Below are 11771 nucleotides of genomic sequence, written 5' to 3'. Positions count from 1 at the left end.
TTTTCATAATTCCTTTTTATAATCCACCACATACATACATGTAGTCTTATATACAATTATACAAAAAAGGATAAATTTTAGTGTATATAATTTTTCTATCTATTTTATTTGTATATTTTCTTTATTATTTGTTATCTTATCCATATAACTATGTTTTCAAACTATTATAGATTCTGAACACGAGTCCTATTATTTAAATTTTATTAATTATTTTATTTATAAAAATACAGAATCCTCCTTTTCTTTTCAAAAGTGCATTATGACAACTTTTTACATTTATAAACATAGGATCATTCACCTTTTGTCATAATCGTTACTAAAAAGTAAATCTTGTATAAATGCTTCTTCAAATATTACAGCAAAATATTAAAAAAAAGTAATAATACATTCTTTATGAATTTTTGCAATATATTAATCTAACTTATTAAAATATAGAAATTTTTAATAAATTATGCGATTTATTAAATTTATAATTTTGAATAAATTTCAAATAATATAATAGAAGAGAATATCTTAAAAATAGCGGATGAAAAAAAATGAATTCTGACATATGAGGTTGCCTGTTATAACACAACCACCCGAGTCATGCAATTACTTCCTGCACCCATCAGATACTATGCAGGCCTCTCCTCATTATAGCTACAAATAAAACAAAGAAGGGTACAAATGGAATTCAGAAAATGATGGCTGCAGAAAGATATTGATGGGAGTGAAGAAAGAAATTACCCCCGGGTCCTTATTAAACAAAGAGCACTTGGCTAAAAGCCCACCGCCACGCACCCTGAATCTGTTTTAGCGATCGATCGGGTGATAAACGGCATTCGTTTAACGTTTTAATTGCCCAACACGCAACGCCCTACTCAAACTTCTCCAGTTTAAACCCTAGCGAAGGGTTTAAGCTCGCGCTGAGCCAAGCTTCTTCATGTTCTATTAGGAAGGTGCATGCTAAGCTATGGCCGCTGCAAGGTTAACCTCATGTGTGGCAGTAACATCCGCTGCGGTGGTTTCCATGTCCACGTTCTCCGATCGTGCCTACGCTGACTCTTCCTTCCGATTCCCTTTCTTCTCTTCTTCACCTTCCAATGCGCCATCGCCGCCGAACCAGTCTTCCGACACCAACTCGGAGCCTCCGGCGCCTGAGGAACCTAACAAGTCGGGGTTCGACCCGGAATCGTTAGAAAGAGGAGCTAAAGCTCTCCGTCAAATCAACAGTTCTTCCTACTCAAAGCAGGTTATTTTATTTGTGGTTCTGGAATTAAGTCTGCATTATTTGTTCTGGTTTCAACGAGGAGTGACGGATGCTCTTTGTATCGGGAAGGATTGTAGTTTTCTGATTTTGTTTTTGCTTTGCAGGTGTTTGATTTAATGCGAAAGCAGGAGCAAACTCGCCTCGCTGAATTAGACGCTGAGAGAGTTCACTACGAACTTATTCAATCTCAAGGAGATATTGTAAGTGGAGTTTTCCAATAACTTCCACATCTTGTGTACCTCATGATCATTTCAGTTTTTGCCGTATATTTTGTGCTTGACAAAATGGATCAAACTACACTATCAAATACTTGGTACAGTCTTCCATAAAGCTTGGCATACATGCGACATGCAACTAAAACTTGGCCGACTGGTTGGCAATTTTGTCAACATTTTATTTGGTTTGCAATTTTCTTGTTTTTTACGAATTTATCCATATTTTGTATTTTTATAGATTTTCATCGTAATGCTCACCACTGTAGGTTAAAAGTGTGATAACAATTATTAGAGGTTTCTGCAAATCTATGTTCTTCTAAGGATTTATCATCACAGGGAATCATTTTGTGTGTACTTTTTTTAAATATTATCTTCCTCTGAGATGCCAAATAAATTTTATTGCAGGAAAGACAGCGGAAAATGGCTGAAGAACAACGTAATTTAATACAAGAGCAAGCCCAGAGACAGGCCCAGGTGCTGCGATACGAGGATGAATTGGCAAGGAAAAGAATGCAGGTACAGAATAAATAATAAACAATGTACACTGTTGTGTAATTTGTGAATTTGGAAACCTTAGGTATTTATATACCCATCTAGAAATGGTTTTCTGGCAGAGCAAAAGGTTGTGGCTTTGAGAATTAATGTAATTAGAAAAAATATCTAAAAGCAACTGATCTTGAACTTAAACTTATGGTCAGTAAATCTTTTTTGCTCTTTGGTCCTTGCCACTGGATATGCTTTTGGTAGAAAACTTATCATCTGTTAGTCCTTTCAAATTTTATTTTAACGAATTGTATGATCTTATAGCTAATGATTTTCTGGAGAACTTTTTATATTTAGCCTCCTACCCACATTGGTGTTTAAATGGAGCAGTAGGATTTGGGATGAAAATTCTATGAAGTTGTCAAACTGTTAGTGATATTTGAATGGTTGGAGCCTCATGCAAATCAAACTTTGTCAGATTTGAAGTTTTGTAAGATTAAAATGTTTTACCCGGAATAGTTATCCATAAGTTGCTATTCTCAGACAGATCATGAAGCCCAGAGGCTACATAATGTTGAATTGGTCAAGATGCAAGAGGAGTCTTCTGTAAGAAAGGAGCGGGCAAGACAGGCTACTGAGGAACAGATTCAATCTCAGCAGCGTCAGACTGAGAGAGAGAGAGCTGAAATAGAAAGAGAAACTATTAGAGTTAAGGCAATGGCTGAGGCTGAAGGCCGAGTTCATGAAGCTAAGTTGACCGAGGAGCATAATAGGAGAATGCTGATAGAACGACTGCAAGGTGAAAGGGATAAATGGCTTGCTGCAATTAACACAACTTTCAGTCATATTGAAGGTATGCAGCTGATAAGCTTTTGGCCTTTGTGGTGGATCATAGATTTTGATTCTCTTGTCTGTGCTGTGCTACTTATTCCTATTTATGGTTAAATTTCTATGCAGTTTCACTTTCATCATGTAAATATACGTTTTCCTTTTTGTAAATGTGATAAATATCAATATCAGTATACCAATTTTTGGTTGGTAAGTTCATAGTAAAGCAATGTGCAGCAGTACCTCTTGTTTACTGAAAGAGTTTCAACTTGTTGCTATTGATAATTATGCCAAAGCAAAATCCATTCACAAGAATAAACTGGCATATTGAATGTCTGAAACAAAAGGCAATGACGTGGTATAGTGTCTGCATCCACAGTATATTTTCTGTACTTTTCCATGACGGAGAATGGATATCAACTTGTAATATTGCATTCCTTCTGCAAGAATATGAAAATTCTTGGCAGTAGAAGTTCCTGGGATTGTTAACCCTTTCACTTCGATAAATTTACAAGCTTCTTTTCAGTTCTTATCTCATACAGTACCACTCATGTTTGCATGATATTACATATCTGCTTACAAAATGTACAGTTCTGACTGTCAGGTTTTGTATCATCAATAATATTTTTACATGATTATAGAAAATTGTGATTTGAGTTTTAGGTTCTTGGATTGCCAAGGTGTGTGACAGCCAAAGTGTTAATAGCTTGTATTATTCCATCTTACTAAATTGTTCATGGTAACCTTGTTTTTGTTAACTGTTTTCATTGGTAGATGATAGGTCTATCTTTCCTTTGAAAATTACCTCAGCTGGGTTTTTACAATTCGCAGGTGGTCTAAGGGCCTTGTTGACTGATAGGGACAAATTGCTTATGACTGTTGGAGGAGCTACTGCACTAGCTGCAGGAGTATATACAACTAGGTAGATGTGCTGTTTTTCATGTTGCATTTGATACCAAGTAACTATACACAGTTTCAGGGTCTGTTAATATTACAATCATCTCATTGATGTCACCATAATAATGCTTGTCAATGTACTTTTATCCATAAAAGGACTTTGTGAAAATAGTTGTATCTAAAATGCATAATATAGATGTACATTGCTGTTTTATGGTGCCATTGGACGCTATGCAAATGTATAATGACCTATCAATAACATCCACACCATCTGTGGCAACTGTAGATGTGTAATTCTGATATTTATGGGAGGGAATAGTAAGAATTATTTGTGTCTTATGCTACGGAAGTGATGGCCAGTACTTAGAATTAATCTCCCAGCCTCAGGTCAATTACCAACCCTTCCATTCCCAGCCACAAGGAAAAAAAGTGTAATAAATGAATCATATAAAATTATATTTTTTTCATACTATGATGTTACTACCTCCCTTTTCAATGATAAACCAATTCAAGCCTTTATTACTGTGGTGTTATCTTGATTCTTGCACCACTTACAAATTCTTAAATGTTGTCATGAAAACTCTTGGTGATAGATTACTCTAAACCATTTACATTTACAACTTGATTAGTAGACAGGTTCAGTGGATAGGGCCAACCCTTGGTGAATTTGTGTTTGCTGGATAATATACGTACTGTGTTCTATCCTAATTTTTCTAATCCATGTTCATCACAACAATTCTTCCTTTTTCTTAATTTCCTTTTAAAATGATATCTGATTATATTGTATTGTGCTTCCTTTGTTTTACAGAGAAGGTGCTAAAGTCACCTGGGGCTATATTAATCGAATTCTAGGGCAGCCATCATTGATCCGGGAATCGTCAATGGCAAAATTCCCTGGATCAAAGATAATTTCTCAAGCCAAAAATAAACTTCTACATAGTAGTACTTTGGCTGGGGCAGAAAAACCTTTTGGGAATAAAAATGGTCTTGGAAATGTGATCCTCCATCCATCGTTGCAGAGAAGAATAGAGCATCTTGCACGTGCAACATCAAATACCAAAGCCCATCAGGCACCATTTCGTAATATGCTTTTTTATGGGCCTCCAGGCACTGGTAAAACTATGGTTGCAAGGGAAATAGCGAGAAGATCGGTATGATGATGTTTAGTTCTTTAATACAAAGTTCTGATTTATATTTCACTTTTCTCCTTTTACATGATCTGTTAAGCTGTTTTTACTGACAACCTGAAATAATTGTCCGAATGTAGTGTTTGTGATGAATGATCAAACCAAGTAAAATGTAGTGTTTGTTTATCTTGCTAGTCGTGGAATTTTCTTTGAATATCATTTTAAGGCTCATTATTAGTGCTATATGCAGAATTTGTTTAGAAAGCAATTCTTAACTACTGTTGACATTCCTTTTTTACGTGAAGGGTTTGGATTATGCCATGATGACCGGAGGAGATGTTGCACCTCTTGGCGCCCAGGCTGTTACCAAAATTCATGATATATTTGATTGGGCCAAGAAATCTAGAAAAGGCCTATTGCTTTTTATTGATGAGGCAGATGCTTTCCTTTGCGAGTAAGTTAGAGCTTGAAATGCATTTTTAAGACTGCTGCTATAACAGATATCTATATAAATTACTATCTTGCAGCAGGGTAGCAAAAATTATTTGGTTTTGGCATAACATGTGAAAATATAACTGTCGTATTACTACAGTCTACATTGATTATGTTTGTACTTTTATAACGGTTTATTCAATTTATATTGATTTTTAGAATCACGAAGTGAATTGAACTTGTTCGGAGATTTTTTTTTATCATTAATAAAACTCACTTATATGAAGATTAAATACATAGAGGAACCAACAAGAGCATTGTATGGACTTTGTATAACAGATATCTATATAAATTACTATCTTTCATTTTACCTTATTGGCTGTAACTTGAAAGTATTATAATGTTCACCCTCTATACTGTAGAAACAATTGGTGTGATAAGTTGGATAGTGATGATCTCGTTTGTATAGCAATTGCTTAGTGATATTTTTGTATTCAATGCAGGCGTAACAGCACACTCATGAGTGAAGCTCAGCGAAGTGCTTTAAACGCATTGCTCTTCAGAACTGGTGATCAGTCTCGAGACATAGTACTTGTTCTTGCGACAAACAGACCAGGTGATCTTGATAGTGCAGTTACTGATCGGATTGATGAAGTGATTGAATTTCCGCTTCCAGGAGAGGAAGAGCGTCTGAAGTTATTGAAGCTGTATTTAAACAAATATTTATGTGATGACAATAATGGTTCTAAGGGAGGCTTCTTGCTAAAGAAGCAGCCTCAGAAGATTACTATAAAAGATTTATCAGAGGATGACTACAGAGAAGCTGCGAAGAAAACGGAGGGATTTTCAGGCCGTGAGATCGCCAAACTCATGGCTAGTGTCCAAGCTGCTGTCTATGGGCGCCCAGACTGCATCTTGGATTCCCAGTTGTTTAAAGAGATTGTAGATTACAAAGTGGTGGAACATCACCAGCGACTAAAACTAGCAGCTGAAGGTGGCCACCCCGGCCAAATATAGTTTGTTTGAGCATTAATTTGAATCCCTATCGACCTGCTAGCATAGATTTTTGTTCATGATGTTATGTGTGCCATTATTTGTGCGGCAGATGAAGCAGATTTAGAAGAATCTTTCCGGCTTTATAAATCATTAGGACTAGGAGGCTTTAATGACTTGGAAGCAGGATTCCAGCATAACCTTTCCACTTCATGCTAAGGAGAAAGAAGCCATGTTTTTGAGAGCATCAGAGAAGTCAAAATTACATTGATTAATAACTTTTTAGGATACGCTCAAAGTTGTAATTTAAATTGCATTTTTAATGAATTTGATTTCATTCAAATTCCAGTGAAGATTCTTCAAAAGTGAGTATGAAAAATAAGTTTATTTTTTTCCTAAATAGTAATAATTATCTATATTACATTTAATTTCAAAATTCTTCCGGAATTCTAAACCTCAAATTTCCTTTCGTACATTTCAAAGAACATTATTTGTATTTAATATTTTTTCAATAAATTTTGTATTTATAAATATATAACGTAAATATGTTATTTAAGCATTTAGCATATTTGTCCGTGATATATTTCGCTACCAGTTAAAATCTAGGCTCCATGTACATTAGGTTTAGCTGTATTTTTATTTCATAATATTACAACTTCCAATATGCATTTGATTTAAATGAAGTTAAACAATAATATATCATAGTTTCTATTTCCTTCTAATTTCTATCTTTAATGTCTTGTTCACTTTAACTTTAGGGAGTTTGGAGGAGTTGATTTGGGAAGAGTAATTAAATGAATTTGAGAGTAAGTTTTTTATTGTTTATTTAAGTGGATTTGAAGATAAGTGAGAATAGATTTAGAAGTAAAGTTTGTGAGAATTAGCGTAGTATTTGATTGATATCACATTTAAAAAAATTGTTCAAATCATAGAAATTAAAGATTACCAAAATGTCCTAGTTATTAAATATAAAATGAAAATTGTTAATTTATATTTAATTGTAAAAATGTTTATAAAGAGTAAAAAAATTAAAAATAATTATTAAAATTAATTTTAAAATCTAAAAAATTATAATTTAGTAAAATAAATTAATTTTTTTGAAATATAATATTTTTTAATATAATTTACTACTAAGTTGTTTGATTTTATTTGTTATTGAAGGAAATTTAATATTTATAAAAAAATAATTAACCAAAATTCAGCTAACAATATTAACAAATAAAGAGAAGAGAATGAAAAAAACTAGCAAAGAAGTTTACGATATAAAAAAAAGGTGAGAGCATCATAAAGTTAGGGTCTGTGCTACTGAATTTGGGAATAATAGTTCATAGGTATCACTTTTGGCCACTTTGCTTTCGGTTTTTACCTACAAGGTGGCTTTGCTATGGGTATATGGTTGGTTGGTGGTGATAGTCCACCCTAAAAAACGGTTGCGAGGGAACATGTTAACATGAGAGAGGAACCGAATACAGCTCTCAAGGGAAACGAATACACTTATTGCCTACATGCACTTCTTCTCTCTAGTGTAACCAAATTCCACAACATGGAACCGAATACACACATTACTTCATTTCTTCAATTAACTGGAACCTAATACAAATAGGTAGGAACCGAATATTTCTTCTCCCAACTCCTTCAACCTCAGATCTTCATGTTCGAGCTCTTCATCTTCGTAACCTTCATCATCTTCAACCAAACATTACTCCAACTATTCACCATGAATCTAAAATCATGCTTTATTTATTATTAGACATGAAAACATAAATTGGAATCTTTTATAAAATCTTTGGATTCGAATACCTAAATTTGAACGTGGTATTTCCTCAAATTACGAGGACAAAGACGAGATTTCAAAGAAAATCATCTCAAATATCCGTCTTTTTGTGGGTGACTAAAAAAGTGCATAACGCGCAAATTCATTTCGAACACAACGCGTCCCATAAATTTGAGCTCTCATTTTCTCGTGAACAGTAAAATCAGCCCAAGTGAAATCAGTGTAAGCGAAGTAACGTATTTCATTCCAAAATATTCTATTGGGAAAATGTCCGGTGATTGGTAGTTTAGCCAATGCTTGAGCTGCTGACATCAAGCTTAAACATTTATTTCTAGTTCCTTACTGATTTATTTTGGCAACAGGAAATAGATTGCCTTTTATAACAATCTTTCCAGGCATAACTGTCTTTGATTTGGGTATGTTGTTAAGTTATATGAGCACTAATCTCCTGACGTTTTTACCTTCTATTTTGTTCTGAATATAGTGGAAAGTTCTACTGAATTAATGATTCAAAGGGAGTCTATTTTTATTGAGAAAAAAAGCAAGTATCAAATCTCGTAGTCGTTACTTCCTAAGATGAACTGGATGCAATTTTTTCGATAAATATTTTTGATCTAGATGTAAATATGCACTTATAAGTGCCACCTTACTCAAAAATTGGCTTATCCCGTAGAAAAGGAACTGTCCAAAGAATTATCAAAGAATGAATAATTAATTTTAGACTTTAAAAGCACTATCTTAAAATTTGCACAACTAACTAATATTAATTTTATTGTGAGTTATGATATGGTTTTTATTAGAGAGAATTAATTAGGAAGAGATTGTATATCTTGTCGTCTGATGGATTTTTTAAGGAAAGGTTCATTAAGGAAGGGATAAATATTATTTTTAATCCAAAATTTCAAAATAATAAATTTATTATTATTTTTCTATATGATATTTAACTTTTTTACTTTTACTTAGAATTTAAACTCACAGTTTTGACATAAGAGAAAGAAATTTGGGAAATGAAAATAAAATAAAAATAAAGTGAATAAAGTAATACAATTCAGAGGAAATTATTACGCAGGTAAAGGAAAATGTCGCAAGATACATTCCAGAGACTTTGAAAAGAAATCTTCTTTGTGCCAGTCTTCTTTGTTTCTTTAGGGTAACAAGTGTGGTAGATATAACATTTCTCGTAAATTATCATTACATGGATATGGATTGAACGCGATTTGATTATCCGTGAGTAATTGTGGCCGAAAATTCTTCGAATATTTATCAAATTGAATATTTAGATTTTAATTGAAATAAACTGATTAAATTAAAACATAGAAATTCATCCTTATCGTCCATGTTACACTATCAACACGTTAAAAAGAGATTCCATCGGTTGAAGAAAAGAGATATACTCTGAGGGAGATAAGACAGCTTATGTGACATAAAGATAAATGGAAAATATTAGTACCGTGAATTCACTGATTACATCAATGAGTGATTAAAAAAGCGGTGTTCATATTTCACGTTATGCACCCTAAATTCTAACATCTAAGAAATTCTATATATCAATCAAAGCACGGTTCTCCAATAGGTGGAGGAGCAAAACCCGTTTATGCCATCAGATTGCAGCAAAACACGGCCCATTCCGCTGCACCCTAACACTACACGTTTCCTCAACACGTGTCCAAAATCTGCCACTTCTACCCTCAAACTTTCGCCACGTTTCTCCCAACCACCACGTGGACTTCATGCTCCACGCTCTCACACACATCATATATATATATACACATATTATATTACCTTATCCTCCCTTATATTCTCATATCACGCGATACAGGGACAAGGAAAAAGAAAACAGTTTTCGTTGACAAGAAAAAGATAGAGGAAAAATGGGAAGCAGAAAGGTTGTGTTATTGTTGATGGTGTTTCTTGCAGTGTGTATGGTGACATGCAGGCCTTATGACGATCTGGGTAAGGATACCAAAGCCAAAGCAGAGGACGCAAAGAAGTTTGCCTCCGGCGAGCTGCATGATGCCGAGGAAAAACACCCGTCTTTCTCTGATTGGGCTCAAGACAAATTCTCTGAGTAATCTTCTCTCTCACCGTTGTGCAATATAATGCAGTTTCCTTTTCCACCATCTACTGATATATATATTTTAATATTAGTTGTTTTTATTTTAGTTATATATATATATATATATCCAGCATGCATGTTCCGTTTTATAACTTAGAAAGGTACCAGTTTCAAGAAGAAAAGATGCCACCCGACCATTATCTTATCCTAATATTAAGCTATGAGAGGTTTTCATGTCTGGGGAAGTTTTGAATAAGATTGATCATGTATGAGAGGTTTTGAATGTGATTATCTTAGAAGGATGTCTATTGAAAAAAAAAACCGAACATAGGATAATCATGGGAATTTATAAGCACGTCAAGAGGTAGATGTCAATGTGATTGATGTGATAAACCCAACAGTGGTACATGTTATTGGTGTTTGTGTCCTCCTTGTTGATAGATCCAACACAAATGAATCTTAAATATTGTTGTTTTGCTCATTTTTTTCAATTGTTGTGGCAGAAGCTTCGGGGCTGAAGAGGATAAAGAAAAACAACCGACTGAAAACATGATGAATAATGTAGAAGATGTTGCCACAAGTGCCGCGGGGACAATGAAGTCTGCAGCATCAGGTAACATTTGTTCATTCATCGCCACACCATCTCTTTCATGTATGCCTCTCGATTAAATATTGGTATCAAATTCAAACAACGTAGTATCTTTGATTTGTTTGTAGGAGCTTCGGATTACGCTTCCGAGAAGGCTACGGATGCCGTGGAAGCAGTTTCAGGGGCCATGGCACAAGGAAAGGAGAAAATGAACGACGCTTATAATGAAGATGTCAAGGTCATCAAAATGCCAACAGATACCAGAGAAAAATCGGAGATACCTACAACGATGCGAAGGAAAAAATTCAGACGGCTTCAGATAAGGCTTCAAGTGTGGTTTACAATGCCAAAGATAACATGGATGAGTCCATAGAATATGTAAAAGATAGAGCAGGCAATGCCTATGACGAAGGTAAGCAGAAAATGAACCTGGCATCAGAGAAATTCTCCGATACTAAAGCAAGTGAGGTTTATGATGAAGCTAGGGATAAAGTGAAAGGAACAATGGATTGTGGAAATATGGATGTGGATGGATTTGATGAGGCCAATGATTCTAAAGAAAACATAGGCGTGCGAAATGAATATGGAAGGGACAAAGTAGCCGAAACTTTTGACCAGGCTAAACGTGAAGTGGAGGAAGCATACGCATCAGCAAAGAATACAATGACTGAAGAGGCAAAGGCTAAGTACGAGGCTGCAAAGGAGAAGGCTTCAGATGCTGCAGGAGATGTCGGAGCTAAGATGAGAAACACCCCAAACCAATGAACCTATGGTTAGTTACCACTTACTCTTAACTATGAAAAACTCTCTTAGATTCCACAAAGTTATCATCGTACATATGCGTCCAGGGTACATGTTTTTGTATGTTTTTTCCTTAAACACTCGTCAGTTGTTAGTTACTTGTTAGACATTATGAAAACTCTACTCTCCCTAATGTTAGGAGAAGAAAACCCTGAAAGGCCCCACAGTTAGGTTCTTCTCTGATCTATCACGATGCCAGGTAGATTCATACCGTACCAAGTTGTGTTGTCCCATGATGTTTTGTAGGGACTAAATTTGTAGCTTTTAGTAGGTTATGTAAGTGGATCCTCAGATGAATGATATAAATTGTTGGGGCCCTTTACTAAA

At 34.6% G+C, this 11771-nt stretch overlaps 1 protein-coding gene and 1 pseudogene across 2 annotated transcripts; both read left to right on the top strand.

The window, feature by feature from the left end:
* Positions 1-823: 823 nt before the first annotated feature.
* Positions 824-6624, top strand: LOC124824470 (uncharacterized). Its single transcript, XM_088100412.1, has 8 exons — positions 824-1231; positions 1354-1449; positions 1870-1980; positions 2491-2800; positions 3607-3697; positions 4481-4823; positions 5105-5253; positions 5735-6624. Exons 1-8 carry the CDS (start codon positions 953-955, stop codon positions 6246-6248), a joined length of 1893 nt encoding a protein of 630 aa, XP_087956538.1. The 5' UTR covers positions 824-952; the 3' UTR covers positions 6249-6624.
* Positions 6625-9804: 3180 nt separating this feature from the next.
* LOC124824469 (uncharacterized) lies at positions 9805-11771 on the top strand (annotated as a pseudogene). Its single transcript, XR_015782695.1, has 3 exons — positions 9805-10066; positions 10558-10667; positions 10772-11771. The product of XR_015782695.1 is annotated as an uncharacterized LOC124824469 (transcript).

The sequence above is a fragment of the Vigna umbellata genome, chromosome 10 (genome assembly GCF_029865625.1).
Source record: "Vigna umbellata cultivar VRB3 chromosome 10, Vumbellata_1.0, whole genome shotgun sequence".
Classification (NCBI taxonomy): Eukaryota; Viridiplantae; Streptophyta; class Magnoliopsida; order Fabales; family Fabaceae; genus Vigna; species Vigna umbellata.
Note: the sequence above shows the minus strand (reverse complement) of the source record. Positions and strands in the feature narration are given on the sequence as shown.